The sequence below is a fragment of the Pipistrellus kuhlii genome, unplaced genomic scaffold (genome assembly GCF_014108245.1).
Source record: "Pipistrellus kuhlii isolate mPipKuh1 unplaced genomic scaffold, mPipKuh1.p scaffold_m20_p_10, whole genome shotgun sequence".
In the NCBI taxonomy this organism is placed as follows: Eukaryota; Metazoa; Chordata; class Mammalia; order Chiroptera; family Vespertilionidae; genus Pipistrellus; species Pipistrellus kuhlii.
Window position 1 is genome coordinate 40,222,496 of NW_023425405.1, and position 23,091 is coordinate 40,245,586.

General features: G+C 41.0%; 1 protein-coding gene across 2 annotated transcripts; it reads right to left on the reverse strand.

Moving 5' to 3' along the window:
* Nucleotides 1-12,658: 12,658 nt before the first annotated feature.
* CLDN12 (claudin 12) lies at nucleotides 12,659-22,142 on the reverse strand. Of its 2 annotated transcripts, XM_036429498.2 has the most exons (3): nucleotides 22,000-22,142; nucleotides 19,961-20,050; nucleotides 12,659-13,831 (listed from the first exon to the last, which is right to left on the reverse strand). In XM_036429498.2, exon 3 carries the CDS (start codon nucleotides 13,790-13,792, stop codon nucleotides 13,058-13,060), a length of 735 nt encoding a protein of 244 aa, XP_036285391.1. In that variant the 5' UTR covers nucleotides 13,793-13,831; nucleotides 19,961-20,050; nucleotides 22,000-22,142; the 3' UTR covers nucleotides 12,659-13,057. The 2 variants fall into 2 exon arrangements, with proteins under 2 accessions (XP_036285391.1, XP_036285393.1); XM_036429500.2 differs by lacking the exon at nucleotides 19,961-20,050 and having other exon boundaries at nucleotides 22,000-22,116.
* Between the last annotated feature and the right edge of the window lie 949 nt (nucleotides 22,143-23,091).

Here is a 23,091-nt window from a genome sequence, read left to right on the forward strand (position 1 = left end):
AACTATTCCTTGGAATAACTTAGAGTAACCACTAGATGTCATAATTGTTCCACAAAATAAAGCTATAGCCAGTAGATCAATTGAATTAGAAGACTGTAGAGAATTTTTCCATTCAATATATATAGTTCGTTATTTTAGAATAATTGGTGCTTATACATGCCACCCAGTGCAATACTGACACAAGAACCGTTTTCTATATCACAAAGTATTTTGTAAAAGACCATTCACAAAGTGATCTTCAAATTATCTCTAAAAAAACAATCTCAGAGGGAAAGTGGGGTGAGGTGGGAAGAGATTAACTAAAAAACTTATACGCATAACCCATGGACACAGTCAATAAGGTGGTAAAGGCCTAGAGCAGGGGACAATGGAGGGAAAGGGGACATATCTGTAATACTTTCAACAATAAAGATAAATTAAAACAGTATTTTCTCATAAAGACATCTCAGTGAGTTTTTACATGCTTTTACAAGGCATTAGCCTAAAATTCACTGAAATTAGGTAAGCCATATATGATATAGGAGTTCCCAGGAGAAACTCAGGTATCAAAGAATCTCACCACTTACAATACCTCAAATTTCACTGCTGAAGATTAATTTTGAGGAATTTAACAGCTTCCAATCTTTAGGAGTAGAATGTCAAGTGTAAAATACCTCTGCATGCAGTGACCCTTTAAGCACTAATGCTGCTGAGTGGTTTTAAAGATTCGTCAGCTTTTGCCTAGTTAAAAAATGGGATGCGGTGACAGCGGAGGAGAATGAGATGACTCTTAGCCTGGGCTCTGCATGTCCACTCTGTCACCCTGCAAGCTAGAAGACACAATTCAATGTGATCTTACTATTGAGAAGTGTGATCACATTGGGAAACCTAACTCTTTGGACAACGTTCAACTTAGCATATTGACACAGGTATTTCCTACTGCTCTTATGCCATGCTGCATACTTTATGTTGACCTAAAAAATGGAGGCACACATACATTTAAAAACATAGAATGTACTTATTTCTATACTCATAAACCAATTACTAAGGTAAATAGTATCGATTTAGTTTGGATTAAGAAGTTCTAAATGTAAGAATGATATGTAGACATGGGGCTAACGAAATGTTTGGTCTTAAAAGAAGTTCTTCATTTAAAAAAGAAGCAGGAGATGCAAATTAAACAAGAGCAAATCAAAAGTATTGGGTGATGACTTTTAGAAATAGCTGCTCGTGAACTTAGTTTCATATCAAGTATAAAACAAAATCATCTTAATATAAAGGACTGAGAAGAACCCATCTTGGCAAAACAGAATGTGGAATATCAAACCTGAAGATGAAGCTGCTTTTTAAATACCTTTCACTTGAAAGGGCTTATATTAAAGTGATATTTGTATGTATATGTAGCCAAAGGTACTTATCAATTCCTAATGCCTTCTGTTCATGGTCCATGCATAGCAAAACAGATTTATTTACTTACTTGGATTTCTCCTGGAGAATTACTTTTTTAAACTGATATAAAAAAATACTAATACCCTCATTGTTTTTATCTAGCCTAATCTATAGGTTCAACTAAAGTAAATACATCTTTAACTACAGGCACTTCAAAAAGAGGGAGTAAACCTGCCTGTGGAGTTTGTGGACAACTATCTTAAAGCTAGAAATGACATCAGTGTCCAGCGCCCTGTCCTTCCTCCCTCTTGCCTTAGAGGAGAACCCACACACAGCTCTGCGTCTCCTTCAGATGGACAGGGCTGTAACTGACAAAACAGAAATGCCTCTTCCAGGCCCATGGCATATTCCACATTTCCTGCCCTACAAGGGAAGGGTTAGGGCTGCATCTTTACCCTAACACGATGGAAGAACAGTGCAGTAGCTCTAAACTGGCTACAGGCTGGGTTCTTTTCCTCCTTCAGAAATTTTTTTTTAAATCATTTTGCTAGAGAATTATGAAAACAAAGACCCTTCACTCTTACATACCCGGAGTCTCCTATGTGGAATGCATCCACGATGACCAAATAGGGCAGAAGTCAGTAAACTCCAGCCCAGCTAAGTCAGCACTTGGTTCCCCACCCCCCCTCAGTTTTTACAATTGTAGTAAAATATGCATCACATAACATTTACCATCTTAACCATGTTAAATGTATGGTTCCAGGTCACTGAGTACATTCCTAATGTTGTGCAACCATCAGCCAGGGCTTGGGACTTCTGGAGTGTCTCCTCCACCTGTCCCAAGTCCTGTTCATGAGGGAGCCAAGTTGTCACTGGGCCCCTCACTCAGGGCTCTTACATCATGGATTAAGTGTTAATTCTCATTTCCATATTTCCCTCTAAAATCCTAGTAGAAGGGCAGTAGATCTTAAAAATATTGGCTCAATTGCTTTATCTTATTTAGGAAAGCCAATTTATCCAGAAAATGCTCATATTTATACTTAGTTTCCTTGGATCTGTAAATGCATTTTGCTTGGAAACATACTTAATCCAAATCCAAACCTTTGCCTGGACTTGGCTTTTGATTTTTCTGGGGAGACAAACCACCTACAAAGGAAACTTCTGATACACAATATGACACACTTGCTTTACCTTCTTCATTCTCTGCCCCAACATTAGGTGACAGCAAACAAAACTTAAAGAAAAATCCATTGCATGGAGGATGTTAGTCTCAACATACGGAAGAAGGAACTGAGGAACAGGAATGGGGAGTTTCAGATGCCTACCCAAAGTTGCCCAGCTGGTAAGACAAGATCCGGAATACCCTAAACTCTCCTGACTCCACATCCATTGCACACGCTCTGCTGCTTCCTCTTCCAAAAGGAGATAAGAGAGATGACCAGATTTCACATGGTATATATCTTTTTTTAATATATATATTTTCTTGATTTTTTACAGAGAGGAAGAGAGAGGGATAGAGAGTTAGAAACATCTATGAGAGAGAATCATTGATCAGCTGCCTCTTGCACACCCCCTACTGGGGATGTGCCCGCAACCACGTTACATACCCTTGACCGGAATCGAACCCAGGACCCTTCAGTCCGCAGGCTGACGCTCTATCCATCGTGCCAAACCAGTCTTGGCTCACATGGTATATATATCTCTTAATCAACCCCCTGGATTTGTTTCTTCTTCAAGGAGTTTGCTAGCTCTCAACTTCCATATACAATTGACTCATTATTGGTGGATTCCGTTATTGTAAATTCATCTACCACTAAAATGTTATGCGTTACCCCTCAGTCAATAGTCATGGGCTTTCATGGTTACTTGTGTGCTTGTACACAACAGCAAAAATTGGAAGGGACCATCTTGCATGTTCCCAGCTGAGGTCAAACAAGGCCATGCTCAGCCTTCCTGCTTCAGTTCTCCTACTGTCACCAGTGAACTTTTCGTGATCAATGTAATGCCACACTTTTTGGCTTTTTGTTGGTGATTTTGTTGCTTAAAAGGACCTTAAAGCATCGTGCTAAAGTGCTGAACAGTGTTCTTAAGTGCAAGAAAGCTGTGGTGTACCTATTTAGAAAATACATGTGTTAAATAAGTTTGTTCAGGCCTGAGTGCTGTTGGCTATGAGTTTAATATCAATTAATATATATATATATATATATATATATATATATATATATATATATATATATAAAACCAGGTATATTAAACAGGAAAACACATAAAACAAGGTTAGGTATTGATCGACTGGTGGAAATGTCAGCAGAGGTTTCAAGAGGTTCAGTATTTGCTAATCCAGAGCTCACAGTGACCACTGTGAATAGTGGCACTCGGCCGTATTTATACGCGATCTACTTGTGTTGGTTTGAGGTACATCATCTCAGTCCTCTAACATGTCAAAACCTATCTTGGCTCCCTGTCCTCTCTCTGGTTTGGGTTTAGCCCATGAGTACTCTAATATCACCCTTCCTCTCAAAGTAATAAATAAGAAAGGATGTTACCCTTATTTCAGCTATTTTGAGGCTGGCTTAAAACACATGGCTATTTGTTTGGTCACCTCCTAAGTTTCAAATTTATATCCACTCCAACCAGAAAAAGGTTTGGCTGCTTTGATAGGAGTAACAGTGAAGAAATCCTTTGTCCCATGTCATCAGAAAGGCCACCCTATATTCTAGTTCCCTTCCTATGTCCTTGAAGAATCAGGGAAACTCACACTGACCTCTTTGTTTCTGGAATCATGAAGAGCAGAGCTACTCTGAGTGAAGCAGCTCAGACTTACGCTGCTAATTTCCTTAGTGTGTCCTAACCGCTCCAACAGAAACACTAAGTCATGAGGGTCCTGGCCAAAGCGACAGCAGTCTCGACATAAATCCATAGCTGTAAGATGTAAAGCAAAAAATGGAGATCTGTTGTTATAAAGATATTTATTTTTATGGCCAGCAGTAATATAACTGGGAATCTGATATCTGGACTTAGGAATAATAAACATAGGGAAGCCAGGCTTACTGGATTAGGTGCTTTATCTGCTTTTCTTCACACACAAAAAAAAATCTAATTCTCACAATGATGACCCTGGGGGTAGATGGCACTGTCCTTGCAGCAGATGGAAATGGAGGGACTTTTCCCACTGCATAGCAAGTAAGAGGCAGCTTGGATAGAATCACAACTGTGTGCCTCCAGCTGGGGTACTGCCTTCCCACGAGTGCCCGTATGCAGCTACATAGTTTGTGGAGTCCAGAACAATGGGAAAATACAGGCCCCTTTGTCCAAACAGTAAGAACTTCCAAAGCGTGAGGACTGAATGTTAAGCCAAGAGCAGGAGCCTCTGGCACAGGGCCCTGTGTGACTGCGCAGGTCGCATGCCCATGAAGCCAGTCCTGCCCTGACGTCACAATGCCATCAGCAGGCACAGATCCAGGGGGAGGCGGGGGGCTTCCTGTCTGTCCATGGTATGATTCCAGTCTGTGCCCCTGTGGAAGCATAGCTAATTCCCTTGGCAGCCTGAGTGATTTTGCTTCTAACAAAAAGCCAGGCATCTGTAGAAACAAAAACAAATATACAAAACCTAGAAAAAGAGGCTGCCAGTCTTCTGATGTGTGACTGACAATATCAGGATTTTCAAGTAAATAAGGTGATTTTTTTTTATTTGCTATTTTTCTCTTTTGGCATCTTAAAAGTTTGAGTCCTTTGCTTCCTTGACACATACTTTAGTTCTCTGAATAAAGTGAATTTTTGCCTACCATTCCTTCCTGATATCACTTCTAAGGACACAGGATTTCACTTGACTTGAGCTGAACTATGGACACTTCTTTTACCCCGCGGTGCTGGGACCTTCCTTCTCCTTTACTGCTCTGTTCCCTGCCAAAGCTAGCTTAATTCCACAGGCACCGTGGTTCTCCCTGGGAGAGAGTACTGGTCCCTCACTACACTCCCTCGGCATCCACGGCTTTCTCCACCTTAGCACCCGACAAGGTGAATGGGCTGGGGGGCGGGGAGGGGAGGCAGCCTGTACAGAGGGAGAAGCTGGTGCTCTCCATTGTTGGGCCATGTCCTCGTGGGTCACACTTTGTTCTAGGAATCTCCTTTACGCCCCAACCAAGGAGCTCAGCGTCCTCAGGCCTCTCCCCTCCGGGAGCTTAAACCACCTCATTTGGCCCCTTTTCAGGCCCAGTGTTAGCAAAAGAATCGCATTACATTCACTGCAGTGAAATGTCAACATGATTCAACTTCCCTGTCCCGAACCTTGGGGTGGCATTGCTTTGCCAACTTGACTGCCTAATGAGTCTTGGAAACTGATGTTTCCTCTCCTGCCTAGGAAACATCGGTTTTATTTTCTTCCTGAAGGACTGACCCCAGAAATAATCAAATGGATAAGCATAAATGATGTGTTTTTTTTATAGTTATGGTTTATTTGTTCCTGATAACCATATAACATAACTATGATGAATAATAGGTTTGTTTGACTGTAAGGGTATTTAACCTCTATCACATGTATGTTTATTCTTCAGTTTATTTCTCTGATAACATCGGAAGTCACTTGCTACCTAACCAAAACAGAGAGTACTCTGCCCCTAATCTAAGCTCAGATCTTTCTCACCCTCCCACCGCCAACATACACACTTCAAATCACACTTCAAATTAGGCCATTTGTTTTTTTTCCAGACACTGACAATAAATATTCAGCACTTTCCAAGGGAATCTGATATTAATGAAGATATTTTTTAAAAATATATTTTATTACTTTTTTACAGAGAAGAGGGGAGAGAGATAGTTAGAAACATTGATGAGAGAGAAACATCGATCAGCTGCCTCCTGCACACTCCCTATTGAGTATGAGCCTGCAACTAAGGTACATGCCCTTGACTGGAATCGAACCTGGGACCCTTGAGTCCACAGGCCGACACTCTTAGCTACTGAGTCAAACCAGTTAGGACTGAAGATATTTTTTTATGATATGGAGCAATGAAAGCTCACACCTCTTGATAGCATCAAAACAAATATTCCTCAAAATTGACCCCCTGCATTTGCTTTAGCTCTTTGTATTAGTCATCTGTTGCTATATACTAAATCATCCTAAAATTGGCACCTTAAAACAACAATAAGCATTATTTCTACAGTTTGTGTGGGTCAGGAAGTTGGGACAGCTTAGCTGGTGATTCTGATTGGGGTCCCTCACTCAGGCTGCAGTCATCGGAGGGACTGACTGGGGCGGAGGAAATCTGTTTCCCACATGGCTCCCCCACGTACATGGCTGGCAAACTGATACTGGCTGCTGGCAGGAGACCTCCATTCCTCCTGTGACAACCATGGGGCTGGGCCTGTCTTCACAACATGGCAGCTGGTTTCCCCCAAAGCATGTGATCCAAGAGAGAAAGGCAGAAGCTACAATGTCTTTTACCACCAATAACCTCAGAAGTCACACACTACCACTTTTGCAAGATCTCACTGGTAACATAGGCCAGCCCTGCTCACAGGATGGAACCAGCCAAGGGTATGAATACAGTGGACAAGGATCCCTAAGGGCATCTAAAAGGCTAGGTATCTCATTCATCATGTCACTCTTTCTATCATAAAGGAAATAGACATTTTTTGAATAAGAAATGTGACCAATCTAGTGGTCCTTGAAAAGAGATATTACCTGTTATTAAATTTGTATTCTTTGTTATTCAACTTGTGAGATATTGTTAGTGTCAACAATTGCTAAAAGTGCCGAAGCCTGTTTGGCTCAGTGGTAGAGCATCAGTCTGCGGACTGAAAGGTCCCAGGTTCGATTCCGGTCAAGGACATGTACATTGGTTGCGGGCATATCCCCGGTAGGGGGTGTGCAAGAGGCAGCTGGTCGATGTTTCTCTCTCATCAACGTTTCTAGCTATCTCTCTCCCTTCCTCTCTGTAAAAATCAATAAAATATATTAAAAAATAATAATAATAATTGCTAAAAGTCTTATCAGCTATGGGCACAGTGAGAAAAACTTCCTTCTAGATGACTCTTGCGTCACCATGCTATGCCAAGCAGTTTGCTTTTCCTGGCTCTATATTCTTTGGTGTACTCCTGTGTATACTGCTGCACAAGACCTTCCATTCAGACCTAAAAGAGATTAGAGTCTGTTCTGGGATGTGGTTGCTGAATTATTTGAAGGAGGAGAGAAACTAGGTCATATTTGCTCTTTATTAGATTCATTCTGTTGCCGGTCTACAGGATGGAATGGTGGTAGTGAAGGAGATGGAGCAATACTGAAGACAGAGAGTTCCTTTATCACGGCTCTCAGCACTCCATATGATTCCTAATTTTCTCATCAACTAACCTGAAGCTCAGCAAATGTAATCACTTACTTAACAAACATGTATGGGTCTCTACCATACACCAACACTGTTCCAGCACTGGACATGCAGCAGTGAGCATATTAGACAAAAATACCTGCCCTTATGCTGCTTAAATTTTAATGAACATAGACCATTTAAATAAATGAGTAAAATTTCATGGTCATTGACAATGATGAGTGCTATGCAGAACAATGAAACAGAGGGCATTAGGAGGTTAGTTGTGTTTTGGGGAACACTGTTGGATACTACTTTAGAAACTGTGCTCCAGAAGGCCCCAGGGCCCCGAGGGAAAGAGCTGCTAGGATGTGGACAGAGGAACAACCAATGAAAAACCCTACAGGCAGAAACATGGTTCGTGTTTTTGTGAAACTGCTAAAGGGAGTTTACATGTTCTGAGCTGAAGGAGAAAGTCACATAGGTCAACAAGTCCCGCCTAGAGAAATAAATTCATCTCTCTTCTGGGCTACCAAAGTGCCTTATTTATGTTTTAATCTAACTCTTATGGCATCAGCAAATTAATCTTACCTGAGCAATAGTGCGTAGTGGTAAATGTTTAACCAACAGTTCTCCAAACTAAAGGGAGGAAGGGGAAAAGGAAAGGGACAAAAAGAAAGGAAAGAAACAGATTCTAATTTGTAGTATTTGCCAATTTCTGTGGCATACATACTTCCATGAGGGCTAATTTCAAGCTATGGATGTCATTGACCAAGGAGTTGGAAAGAGGAGTACAACTGGCCAGTACCACCTGGCTCCTGCGGCCAGAAGCAGTGAGCAGGGTGGAAACACATGGGACCAGTTGAGCCGAAGCCCTCACTCACATGGCCAGTAAAAGGGAAGGTGGCCTTTCCATGCCCTGCAGGAGTCTCCTGGTGCTAAAATCCCCACCTGACCTTCCAGACAGGATTAGCCTGAGGATGAAGGCAAGAAAAGGGACGTGGGGGTAGAGGAAAAATTATGTTAAAATATAACTGAATCATCTTGATTTATTATAAATGACCTTTCAAACTGGTGGGTGTGAATCTTGGAGTGAAACCACTAGATATACTGCAGTAACATATCGATAATGCCTTTTCTTTTCATGAAAAGCTGCTATCTATTTCTGGAACAGAATACTCTGTTATTCTACAGAGGATTTTAGTGAGCAAAGACCTTTCGAAATCATGATTACTAACCTCCTGCTAACAGGACTTAGTCACACCGTTTTGTTTCCATACAAAATATAGAAAACTCTTCTCCTTTCCTCATTCACCGTTTCTTTTAAAATTTGCTGAGTAATTTGTTCACAGGTCAGTCTAAAATGCTGGCGTATTTCCAAGCAAAATACAACAAACAAACCCAAATTCCCTATTAATTGGATATGAATATTGGGCAGCTATAGTTTTGTGCTTGTTCTTTCCAAGTTCCAACTTTGTGCAGTGAGGATTAAAGGGCTATGAATGCTATGGCACTGACACAGATCCTTCCTGGGCCCAGGAACACGAACCATTTTACTGTAACACACAGCTTTCCTTTCCTCTCTACTTACTTATAGCAGCATGTGCAAGTGGATTTTTGCTTTATTCAATGGGTTATTACCCATTACTATTTTTTATTATGTTTTAAAATATATTTTGATTGATTTCAGAGAGGATGGGAAAGGGAGAGATAGAAACATCAATAATGAGAGGGAATAATTAATTGGCTGCCTCCTGCACACCCCGATTCAGGATTGAGCCCTCAACCCTGGCATATGGCCTGACCGAGGAATCGAACCACGATCTCCTAGTTCATAGGTCGAAGCTCAACCACTGAGCCACGTCGACTGGGCCACTATTACTTATTTTGATGCTCAGATTTCCCAGATTTGGCCAGTGAGGTCCTCTTCAGACTGGATCCTCTGTAACTTGATGAGGCCCCATCATTCTTCAAGCATTTCCTCCCTTTCTGGAGGAACATGATGTGTTGGGCTCATCTTGTACTTCCCTGGCCAGGACTAGCAGCAGTCTTCTCTCCAAGGGTGTATTTTTAAAAACTGGTCTTGGATAGTGGTTGCAAGTAATCTATAATTCTCTCTTCTGGCTGGTGAATCAGCACAAAAGGATTCTCCAGCATTGAGTCACCCTCAGTGAGTCTGCCCCTCAGCTGCATTGTGGTGCGTTAGCATATCAGCCAGGACGCCCAGCCTGAAGCAGCTTCACTTTCCAGTGCAACAAATGGCTCCCCATCTAAGGCCCCGAGGAGTACACGTGAGAACTCTTCCAGGAGACTGTAATCCAAAACACTAAAAGCCATTCTAGGTTACAGAAAATGTAAAGGTGATTTACCTGTTAGGACCACTTCTCCTGGCGACTTCAAGTTCTGCAGAGTAAGGAAAGGTCCTTCTATTTAACTAACTCCACGTCTCTAAAATCACAGTCCATTAGGTAACCCCCTGATGAGGCAAATATGGCACAGATTTCACTGAGTCCTTTTCCGTGGAATGTTAAACAGTCCAATAAACTCCTAGGACCACTCTTAAAAATGGATAAAGGGTCTTGATGCTTCCAAAATAATAAATCCAGTTTTCCTATTCCACACAGCTTTAAATGGGGCTGTGTCTTTTTAAATTTGCATATAATTTGAAAAACATTTCTCAGTTCATTTTACCTTAAAGCATTGAGGAAAATGAGGATAGAAACAGAAACTTGTAAAAATACATATTTTAATAACATCAAGTAGTACAGTACAGTTTTATCGAGGTTTTACATTGCATCTTACAACAAACAATTGTCTATTACAGTGACTATTTACAAGTAAAGTAAACTTAGGGTTCTTTCCACCCATGGCTGGATAAACCAAATCTGGTGCATCATATCACATTTAAGGTTGCTTTTCAAGCTGGCTGCTGTAAAAGGCCCTTAACATTAATAACTTTTAACAACAAAAAAGATCCTCCCCCCCATAATGATGGCCTGATGAGTGCTCAAAATTACAAAAGAGAATCGTAAATACTTGCTTTCCTTTGATGGCTTTGAAGAATAGCTACTGAGAGCAAATCTGAAATATTAAAGACAAAAAGGGAAACAGCAGTTTCTTTTGTCTAGTGAATCTACAATAAATACTGATTTAAGGCTACAAATTATGAAAAGAATCCAAAAGATTCTTGTAGGAAAAGGTTTCCTCTTGTTTATATTTACATCCCCTGGACTGAAAACTGGCTGAGTCAACTTTTCTTTAACATTGTTCATATAAAGAACAGGGGAATGGTGGAATTCTTGACACTTCTGGAGAAAGTTAGTGAGGGAACTGAAATTAATTAGCAAAGGGGGAAATTAATATTAATCTCAAAATTCTACTTGCCATTGTCTTGGAATGGTCAAGACTCAGCTCAATCACAGAAGAGTTAAAAGGAATAGGACTGGAGGAAATCAGGAGCTGTAACTAAAAACCCATGCTTTCTCCTGGTGGCATTTAGAAATTACAGACCTGGATTTACCACTATATATACAGAAACTAGTGTTGGAATTGGGGGGAGTACCACTCACATCCACAGAAGTACCAGAATCATACTCAGGTTTGCAAAGAGGCATACGAATCTGTTTACCATGCAACTAGCTGTTTGTGGAATGTTAAAACAATCCAGTAATGGTTAATGGTTAATAGAACAAAATCCTTATGAACACAGTACTGAAGTGTAGTAAGTTATACACCCATTAAGCAGCTCAAATTCACAAGGGTAAAGACCCAGTATCCCTGAATTTCTAAGCATTCATCTCATTGTTAACATGGTTTCACATAAATGTTAGCCCATTCAGACAGACTTTAAATACTCCCTCTTCTCTAATACATCACCGCCATACTTTCAGAGGTGAAGAGTAAACATTTAATTTCTCTACTGCTTTTGCCCATTCTCATGAACCTTATCTAGTGTTATTACAGTGTCTAGGCTAAGGGATGTGCTCTAAGGGATCCAATGAGTTAAATTTCTAGGTTCCAGAATATTGCTGGCACTACACTGTAAGCCTGTCAAGCAGAAAGCCAAGTCTCTCGTTGCAACATATTCCTGGATCAATGATTGAGGAGTTAAGATGAGCTATCAATCACGTCAGACTGTTCCCTAATTGTCAGATAATAGTTTGACCTTCTCTATCAAAATTTCTTAGTGAATGGGACAAGGCCTCCTACTTTTCACGTATCCTCCGGAGCAGCGGGTGCCCGTGAGGTCTGAAAGACTGGAACTGCGGCTCCAGAGCACCTGCTGAAGTGTTGGGCAAAGACGTATGTTCAGGGAAGTACTCAGTGATGGTGGCAGGAACTGACTCAAGAGTGAATGTGGTCATGGTGAAGCTATACTTCACCCACCACTCAAAAGGTAGTCATAATTGTGAATCTCTGATGTCTGTCACTAAAGAGCAGATGCTTGTACCCTGCCACTGCCTAAAAGAGAACAAGCCACTTGGGCCTCTATATTTTCTTCCTCTTAGTCACTAAGAGATTATATATGGGCATGAGTACCACTCAGTGGGTGATACCCGTAAAACAAGGTTTTTCTGCCTCAAAGGAAGCACCACTCCATCTCATGGCACATTTTTAATTCCAAGAATATATAATTTATAGAATCATTAACTCTTAAAATTGTTAAATGTTGTCCATACTAATAAGATTCTTAAAATGTTTGGTTTATTTTCTCTGTATCACTTAAAATATATATATGTATTTTTTAAACATTGGCATGAGGTAGAAGGTAAGGAACTCACAAAAGCAAGTAATCTTCAAAATACCGAACTCTATCTGATGCAATTAGCCCCAAGAGAGAACTAAAGAAAGTCACAGCCTTGAGCTGGTAGTCTGACTATTGTAAAGATCTAATTACCATTACCTGAAGAAATTTCTTATATCTGAAATTGCGTGTTCTCTCTCTCTCTCTCTCTCTCTCTCTCTCTCTCTCTTTCTTTCTCTCTCTCTACTGGCTTAAGGTATTATAGAAACAGGACAAGAAGACACATTCTGAAATATTTGTAAAGATCACATACAACAGCTTCTCTTAGCCATCATTTTTTACACTGCCATGTTGCTCTAAATTACCTCAATTGAGACATGGGTCCTTTCCACTTGAATTACTGACCAGATATCAATATAGAGGATAAAAATCCTCCTAGCATAAGGAGCAAGATAAAAGAACGATTCACATTTAAAATAGTGTACTTTTCGTAAAACTAGCAGCACTTCATTCTACTAGGACATACAAATTTGGTTTCATAGACTGGTCAGAAACAAAGGAAAATGTATATTGGTCCAAAACAGCTCCTTGTACAAGGGAAATGTGAGGCTAAAAGTTTTCTTTAACAACTAGTATCTCGCCATTAGGTGTTGTGTGAAACTACTGGAATGTCGATTTCAATGGCAGAGAGGCGGGAGCGTGCTGAATAGGGCTGTGAGTAAGTGTGCATACTGGGAGGATGGGAGTACAGTGGTTGCCAGAAAGGAGAAGGCAAAGATTTGCATGCACAATACCAAATAAACAGTAGAAGGGAAGTCATAAACAGGCCCCCGGCACTAGCGATTGTGACATACACTGCATAGTCAAATGTAAAGACTGGCTCGAACTTCCTGTTCAGATGGGTGTTGTAAAAGAAGACCCAGATGGATGGGGAGAGGCTCACGGTACCTGCCAGGAAAAACAGCAGCCCGGCCACCAGGTGGCAGCCTGCGCTATTGACCAGACACTTGGCCAGCTTGATGTTGGGCACGGAGGGCCTGAAAGCCGTGTTACACATTCCAATCAGGCAGAGCAGCAGGGCACCCATGGCGATCAGGATGCTGAGGGGCAGGGCAAACTGGAGGACCCGCAGGTCCAGCTGGTCAACTGAAGAGTACCAAGTCGTGTCGTACATCAGGCAGTCACTGCTCCCGTCGTACCGGGCACACTTCACCCACAGGCCTGTGTAGACAGTCAGGTTCTTCTCGTTTCTGTTGAAGGTGATCAGTCGCAATTTCCTCCAGTTGGGAAGCAGAGTCCCCGCGAAGAGGCCTGCGACCGAGGCGATGCCACACAGGAAGGAGAGCACCGTGGCTGCGTGGACGTCCCGACAGCCCATGGCAGGCAGGCGTAGGCGTGCGCAGTCCTGTCGACCAGACTGAGGGGTGACACACAGAGGACAAGTCATGAGGGGACAGCAAGAGCAGAGTAGAAATGGTGGGGCTGCCTGGCAACATAACTAACGATGTCCCTGAGAAGAGGAAATTTTGTCCCTGTAGCCTCTATCTGTATGAAAAATGTTTATGAATGCCTGTGCTTGAGACCTCAAAGCACAGGTGCGCACACACACACTGGGTCATGTAGCAACTAAAGTCTTCAGACATGAGTATTTTCTTCGTAGCGAATTACAGGAACAACCAAATTAATTTCAAATTCTCTTAACATCACACCTAAAATTCTCCTGGTTGTCAATAATCATTCAACATACATATTTTAAGTATTTTCATGCACCAGGCACTCACATATATAGGGTCAGACACTCGGAAACCATCACCTACAAATAACACAAATTCAGTCTCAAATGCTCAGGCAAATGTGAAACGAGACCAGCACACAGCAGAGGTGAAGGTGGGTCATGAAAGTCAAAGGTGCAGGGAAAGAAGCACTGCAGGACAGCAGGGCGGGGGCGGGGGGGGGGAGGCAGATGAGGAGGCAGACTGCTTGGGTTCTCATCCCCCCTCCACACTTACTAGCCCGAGGGACCTTGGGTCAGCTACAAACTTCTCTGTGCCTCATTTTTTCTCGTCGGTAAAATGTGAAGAATAACAGAGCCTACCCCACAGACTTGTTCTAAGTATTAATGAGTTCATATAATGTCAAGAGCTTAAAAACACGTCTGGCACATTCTAAGTGTGAGGCAAATGTTAATTACCAATCAGTGACCAGCTCCAATGCTTAGCATACCAGAGCAAAAGTCTGAAACTCACTTTCCAAACATCACTCAGATATATTCTCTCTGCCTTCTACCATGTCCGCTAACAGGCAACAGAACAGACAACTTTAATAAGGCAGCACATTTACTTCTTTTAGCCAGATCATGATGAAGCGAAAAGGTTGAGAATATTCTTACTTATGTACAGTACCGGTTTAGAGAATCCAGCATCCTTTTCAGAGTCAAATATGATCTGCTGAGGTGATGAAGTAACACTTCAGAAGTTCAGAGGTAGGAAAGGGGAGCATGACCAAAATGCTATGAAACTGGGTTAAGACTTGACTAAATGTGTTCAAATGGAAAGCCCAATGCTTTGTAGAAAACAATGCAATCTAGGAATAATTTTAGTAGCAGAAAATATAGGTAAGAGTGTACACATACCTATACACACATAGAAGTATACAAGTCAGAGCTTAAGCACCAGTGACCATTTTTTAAAGTCCTCAAGTTAAACATAATTAGTTCCAAGTTTCTCCGTTAATATTAGTTTACTACTTGTTTATCATGTTGCTTTTGGTCAATATTACCAGAAGTAGCAATTGTTTAAGAAAATGCTATGGATGAATCAAAACAAAGGAATTAATAGTCCTTAGTTTTTTTATGCAAACTTGGGGGGAAACTGTCTTGACTAAATTTAGCAAACCACCACCTTGGTCTAGCAATGGAAACTCTGGTGCAGGTTTGAGGATATTTATACAGGAAAAGGAGACTAGACTAATGAAATCAGGGGTCCTTATGTCTTTGAGTAAATTTAGGTGTAAATCCTGCCTCTAGAAACCATCACTCTCATATATGTATTTATTCACCCCTCAGAGACCTAGCCTTTTCACAGGGCCTGGACCTCCAGCAGGCTAAAGATAACATCTTGATCTAAGTCATATTGCAGCTCCTCCTGAGACTTAAGGTGGAACGACCCTCCCAGCTACTTTCCTAAGAATCAGATAAAAGGACACTAGTACAAACCTCAGAACTGCCCTCAAGACCTCCCAAAGTGGCTTATTACCCTTAGCTCACTTCCAGCCAATCAGCTCCCAGCACAATCCCGAACCTCCTAACCCAGCGGTTGGTGAGCCGCTGTTTGCCACTCTGTTGACTAATGAGTTTGCCAACCACTGTTAACCCAGGTGTCTTGTGATTTTTGCCCTAGATAATCTGTAACCTACAAGCTAATGGGGCATTTGAGCTTTTGAGCATTAAATTCCCATTCTCCTGGGTGGCATCATTCACAATAAAACAGCCAGTATTTCTCCACTACAATTCGTGGTGTGAGATGTTTAGCTCTGCTAGCACCAGGTGGGCAAAAATCTTTCTTTCCCATTCGATAACACTAATGTCAAGCTCCAGAATTCAGCTTCCTGTTGGTTTTTGCTCATTCACGTGTCTCCCCCACACACTGTAAGCAGCTTGCATAGTGCCTGGCACAAATCATTTGAGGAATATTTGAAGAAAAGAGTACTGGGCCCTGTTCCAAGATCATAGTACCCACAAAGGTAGGCTATCAACAATGCAGAATTGAACAAGGAAGTAGCCATTGCAAAGCAATCATTCACTGAACGGGTATTTATTGAGTATCTAGCATATGCGAAACCGTGTTAGCCCTGTCAGAACACTGCGGCCACTAAGATCTAGATATTGCCCCAGTATGTTAACAGACTTGAGGGAAAGTATATGCTCTTTCATAAAAACTCAAAATACTGATAGTGAATCAATTGTATGATTACTACATACCAAGCGATTATTGTTAGGTATTAAGTAAAGTGAACCAATAAGGTACGTGTTTATAAAAATGTATTACCTAGGGTTGGGAAAAGACTGAGCAATGAAAGACAATGATGATTTGATCAAAGTTGTGAAGACATGGAAAAGGATCCCTCTGTTTCTTTCAAAGCTTTAGAACTCCTTCGATAACTTAGTCCAGTGGTCGACAAACCGTGGATCTTGAGCTACATATGGCTCTTTGGCCCCTAGAGTGTGGCTTTTCCACAAAATACCACGGCCTGGGCAAGTCTATTTTGAAGAAGTGCGTAAGAAGAAGTTTAAGTTTAAAATATTTGGCTCGCAAAAGAAATTTCAGTCGTCATACTGTTGATATCTGGCTCTGCTGACTAATGAGTTTGCCTACCACTGACCTAGTCAGAGTCCTAACCCAATCACAATTTCTTGCTTTCAGGGGTAGGGTTCAGATATTTGGAGTATCAATGTTAACTGAGATTTCTCCAAACTGCCCTGCACCACTGGTTTCTACAATGCAAATGAAATGAGAAACAAGGTCAGGAAGAATGAGTTTATGATTAATAAGTAAATTCCCGTATTTCTTAGTGTAGAAATTATCAAATTACACTAATGAAGAGAGGTGTGTCAGTATTTATTTCAGTATAAAGTGTGTTCAAATGTATTCTGCGTCAAATCAATACAAGTGATATACCAGTCCCCTAAACTTGCTTTTGCTGAAGCATTCCTAGCTATAATCCTAGAGATTACCTAAAAGTCCTCTGTAGGAAGCCAAGAAGGATACAGCATTTTGCAGAGGGAAAATACTATTAACCTCAATTCTTTAGCTGAATTTCAACCTCAGTGCTGGAATTAATGTCCTTGCTCTTTGTACCGTTCTTTGGCCACTTTACCTTTTATGCCATTCTTAACTCCATGTATATATGATTTGATGTATATCCCACTAGATGGATGAAGTAACTCTTTATAGGGATAGTTGGGAGAAGGAATGTGTTTAGTGATTTAAAATGGAAAGATAATGCTGACTCTCGGGTGAAGATTTGTTTGTACTGAGGGAAAAAGATCCCCACTTTTGTGCTGTGCACCAACTAATTTTGAATCAAGAATAATTTTTTTTCAGCTGAAACTGGTTTGGCTCAGTAGATAGAGCATCAGTCTGTGGACTGAAGGATCCCAGGTTCGATTCCGGTCAAGGGCATGTACATTGGTTGCGGTGGGGGGTGTGCAGGAGGCAGCTGGTCGATGTTTCTTTCTCATCGATGTTTCTAGCTCTCTATCCCTCTCCCTTCCTCTCTGTGAAAAACCAATAAAATATATATATTTTTAAAAGAATAATTTTTTTCAAATGCAAATCAGATAATTTCATTAGATTTATTACTGTTCAGTTACTTCCTATTTCACTCAGAATAAAATTTTTAAGTTTTCAAATCCCACCATCTGGTTCCTGCCAAATTCTCAATCTCCTCAAGTGTCACTCTCCCACCTTACACACTACCTTTTTTTCATCTATATAGCTATACTGTTTTTCTTTTCACTTCTCAAATTTTCCACTTTTTAATTTGGCTAAGGTCTTTTCCTCATGCTATTCTTTCTCCTAGAGCTTCCTTTATCTCACCCTATTCTTTGCTTAGTTTCCTGGCCCTAACCCTAGCCTCCCTCCCTTACCTACAATCTTCCCCATGCCCCTGGTCAGAAGCTCTGGAAGCACCTTTGTACATTTTCTTTAATAAGCAACTGTGCTTATTAATTCCTTGTTCAGTATTTATCTTTCCCAACAGACTGTGAATTCCAAGAGGACAGAGAGCCTTCTGTTTTATTCACTGTGTCTAACACTGGCTCACAGAAAGCACTCAATTATTGTTACATGAATGAACAAACAAACAAATGAAAGGTCCATCTGAGTATGGTCAGGACACAGAGAGAAATTATGAATTTGCTCTATTAACAACAACCCCACTCATTCATACCTTGTGTTCTGAAGCCTCCAAGCTGCTTCTAGACGTGTTCCTGCTTTTCACTCTTTATTGGTAAAGTCTCTCTCATTTTTTTAAAAACAAACATTCATTTTCTTCCCCTAGAAACTTCCTAAGCAAAATGAGACCATTCCCAGGTATATACATGCAAACTATGCTCCTATAAATATCTAAGTTTGACAACACTGATTAACTTATACAGTGGTTTGGAGTCAGAGAATGATGACTGTGTGTGTTGTTTATGTTTTCAACTTAATAAGTATGTTACACATTGGATATACTCCTCTTCATTAAGAGTGGTTAATATATCAAATTAATGTTAGTTTATCAAAGCTAAATAATTATTATATTTGTATTTAATATTTTCTTTTTAAAACAGCAATTGGGGGTGGAGGGATTAAACCTCTTTTTGCCATATGAAAAGCCCTAATTAGGGATTGTGGAAAATATGTAAAGCTAAGAACACACTTTAACAAATCTGAGACTCACTCATGAACACTAGCTGGGAGACAGCCTTGAGCTAGGATGGATATGGAAACACACACACACACACACACACACACACACACACACACACACGTGGGCTTGTTGTTTTCATCTGAGAGGCAGCTTGGCATTGCAGCCCAGGGGATCAAAGACCCAAATACCAATCAAAAGCTCCCATTGTATACAAACTGGACAAGATACCTATGTCCTTTGAGCCTCAAATACTCATATGAGGTAAAATGTCCCCCAAGGTAGTTGCAAGATCATGAATAGTAAAGCCTTTTGTAAAAAAAAAAAAGTCTATGGTCAGCAATTTAAGTTTGCAATGATTACTTACTTTCTTTAGCTAGGAACATTCTTTTCTTCCAAATCATCAGCAAACATTCAGATTATTGTGGCCATATAATAATAATGACAGAGCATTCTCTTTGGAGTACTGACCAAATCAAATAAAGATTGTTTCAAAACAACCACTTCATGTTTGTTATCCCACTATCTGTTCCACAATGACTTTCAGAGAAGATGAATAAAATTTACTATACAATAAGTTACCAAAGGTAGCTAAGAGCTCTAGAAATTCAGACCCATTACTACATACTAGTTTTTTCTCAGGGACAAGTCTAAGGAATAGCTATATGAGAAACACATGTAACAGCAGCTACATTAATTCTTTTTAAATATATATATGTTTTATTGATTTTTTTGTTGTTGTTTTTTGTGTGTTTTTTTTTTTTACAGAGAGGAAGGGAGAGGTAGAGTCAGAAACATCAATTAGAGAGAAACATTGATCAGCTGCCTCCTGCACATTCCCCACTAGGGATGTGCCTGCAACCCAGATACATGCCCTTGACTGGAATTGAACCTGGGCCCCTTCAGTCCACAGGCGGACGATTTATCCACTGAGCCAAACCAGTTAGGGTTACATTAATTTTTGATGGTAACAGTTGTAGTCCTTTCTACTAATTTGGGTTTTCTTAGAAACTTGTAGTTTATCAATCATTGCACTCACAAGGGAGTCTGTCCTAAATTTTGTTGAACAAGAGAAAAATGTCATCTGATATATGGTAGCAAAAAGAAGAGAAATGTAATCAAAGGATGTACTTACTCTTTAAGGTACTTGAGAGTTCTTAAACAACTTTAATCTATTTAGAAGAGATATACTCACATCTGAACAAAGAATAGAAATGATCTTGGCCTAAAGAAATAGGAAACAATGCCCCAGATTAATACAATATCTTTTACAAACTCAATTGGATTCAAATGGAATTAGGAAAAATAACTAGCAATTATCTAAAACCAACGAAATGTTATGTCAAAAAAGGTGGGCAGTAAGTTTTTTTTTAAAAAAAGGTAGTTTATTCTTTTTTATTTATTTATTTATTTATTTATTAAATATATTTTATTGATTTTACACAGAGAGGAGTTGAGAGGGATAGAGAGTTAGAAACGTCGATGAGAGAGATTCATCTACCAGCTGCCTCCTGCACACCCCCACTGGAGATGTGCCCGCAACCAAGGTACGTGCCCTTGACTGGAATCGAACCCGGGACCTTTCAGTCCGCAGGCCGACGGTCTATCCACTGAGCCAAACCGGTTTCAGCATATTCTTAAACTTACACATATGTAACATACAGAAGAAAAATTAACTCTGTTAAGACAGGAGAAATAAGGATGAAAATCACTTTTACTGTCATGGCAATCAACTATCAACATCTGATACATTTTGAGATCGTTTTCATAACTATGGTGAAAGAAAAAAGAGGGCTGAGGAAATACTGTGCAATTAGTTGTCTGGAAAGTAAATGAAATTCATTATGCCCGAACTGCATGGCTCAGTGGTTGAACATCCCCTTATGAACCGGTCATTCCCCGCCTGACCTTCCCCGTCCGGGCACAGGCCTGGGTTATGGGGGTGTGCAGGAGGCAGCCAATCAATATTCCCCTCTCATCATTGATGTTTCTATCTCTCTCTCCCCACCTCCGATAACAATAAAAATAAATAATAAATTATGTTTCTTTTATGCCTTTTTAAAAAAATGTATTTTATTGATTTTTTTACAGCCATTACAGCCATTGACGTTTTTTGTTTGTTTGTTTGTTTGTTTTTGTTTTTACAGCCATTGATGTTTCTAATTCTCTAGAAACATCAAGAGAGGGATAGAGAATTAGAAACAACAATGACTACTGATGACAAAACTAGGCAAAGCTGATCTACATTGTGCTTCCTAAAATCTGCATCTAGAACGCTTTTTTTGAGTTTAAAGTTCCACCAACGGCTCAACCTGCCATTGAAATGTTTCCATGTATCTTTCTTAAGCATCAGCGATTTCTTTTTTAAATACTATTTATCTCAATAGGTAGGATGAGAACGAGAACTCATAAACGCCTGGCAACTTCCCGAATTAAGTAAGAGTTTATCACCAGCCTGATTATGATCATCACATAGAATGTTGTCCCACGCAGTGTGCACAGAAGAGATTTCAATCCAATTATTTTTATTTTCTAAATGCAGGTTTCTGTGAGTTGGTAGCAAGAGCAATTGCTCACTCCGACGTCCAGGGAGATAATGTTACCATAAAAAGCACACCTTGGGGTTCCTGGGCGATTATTTTAAGTGCGGTCTCCAGGCCTGGGCTGGGGCAGGACTTGGGCTTCAGAGGAAAGCCAACAAACAAGCTCCCAGGCCCTCGCCCCCGCCCCCTTCGCTCCCTCCGAGCGGCGCCCAGGAACCCCGGAGCTGGCAGAGAGGAGCGAGGAGAAAGCTTCCCGGACCAATGGGGAGACCGCACCGGCGACGGCGGGGCCGCGCTCCGCACAAGCCCGTCCCCGCACCGCGAGGGGGCTGGCCCCGCAGCAGGCCGTCGTTACACAACCACCCGCAGCTGGGAGGCAGAAATGGCACCTTGCAGACGCTCGGAGCACAGCCCCGGGCTGCTCCCGCAGGGCGCTCCGGCATCTCCCACTCCCGGGGACGAAATACGTGTGTAAGGCTTTATCCAACACCCTCCCCGCTCCGTGTCCGTGCCCACAAGTGCGGTCAGCATTTCCCAGTGTCCCCGATTCCCCGCGTGACTCCCAGTGTTACAGAAAACCCTCTACCGCGTGTGCTAAAGACCCAGAAGTCGGGCCATCCTCCACACCTACCTGCGTCTCACATCCAAGGCGCCCCCTCGCCCACACCGGAGAGCCTCGCTCAGAATCTCCCTCCGCGTCCCAGGAAGTGCGTTCCCGGCGAGCGCCCCGGAGGCTTCTGGGAGCCTGCTCAGGTTCTCCCGGAGCCCCGACCTGGAGTGCGCTGGGAGACTACAATTCCCAGAACCCACCGAGGCGCCGGCCGCGGCGCATCCTGAGGCCGCCTCCCCCGCCCTTTCTCGCACCTGCCCTATTCCTCTGGCACCTTCAGCTCAGTACAGATTTGGGTTTTAAGTCTTAAAAAAAATTTTTTTTTAATAAAAAACTTAAGTGGAAAAAACAACCAAAAACTAAAGGTAGTTTTGAGTTGGATACCCACGTAAATATTTCTGACTAAATGTGATTTATCTGTAAGGTTTGTTAGCAAAACACTTTTAAATATGTTTTTCCCCTCCAAGTATTTACCAAGGCATGAAGTGAAAAAGAGCTCAACTGTATAATTTATTTTGAAAATGTTCAAAGGTACAGAGAATTTAAATAGTACAACAAACACTCATACTTACCTCCTATATTCAACCATTATCAACATTTGCCACATTTACCTTATTTCCATTTACTGTGTGTATGATCATTTGAAAGTAGGCATCATGACCCTTCATAATTTTTAAATCTAATCAGTCTTATATACTGGTAAGACTTTTGAATCCTTTATATTCTATTCACTAATACAGGATTTCAATTTATTGGCTATCATAGTGGTCAACACTCAACCACTGAGCCACGCCAGCCAGGCTGCACTGGTTAAATTTTATATTTTACCACCAACATGTATATTTTACAATAAAACTCATTAAGAAAAATGTCCAATCTATAAATATTTTTGAAACTCAGAAGTTATAATCTGAATACATTTATGATTGATAATATTGTTTAAAGTTTGCACTTCCTAGTTTATTTTCTCTTTACTAAAATGTGAAAGTAGACAATGAAAAAGACTAGGCCAGTGGTCAGCAAACTCATTAGTCAACAGAGCCAAATAGCAACAGTACAATTGAAATTTCTTTTGAGAGCCAAATTTTTTAAACTTAAACTTCTTCTAACACC

What these genes read in the sequence shown, in the direction of transcription:
- CLDN12 (XM_036429498.2), bottom strand. Translation starts at nt 13,792, where the DNA reads ATGGGCTGTCGGGACGTCCACGCAGCCACGGTGCTCTCCTTCCTGTGT.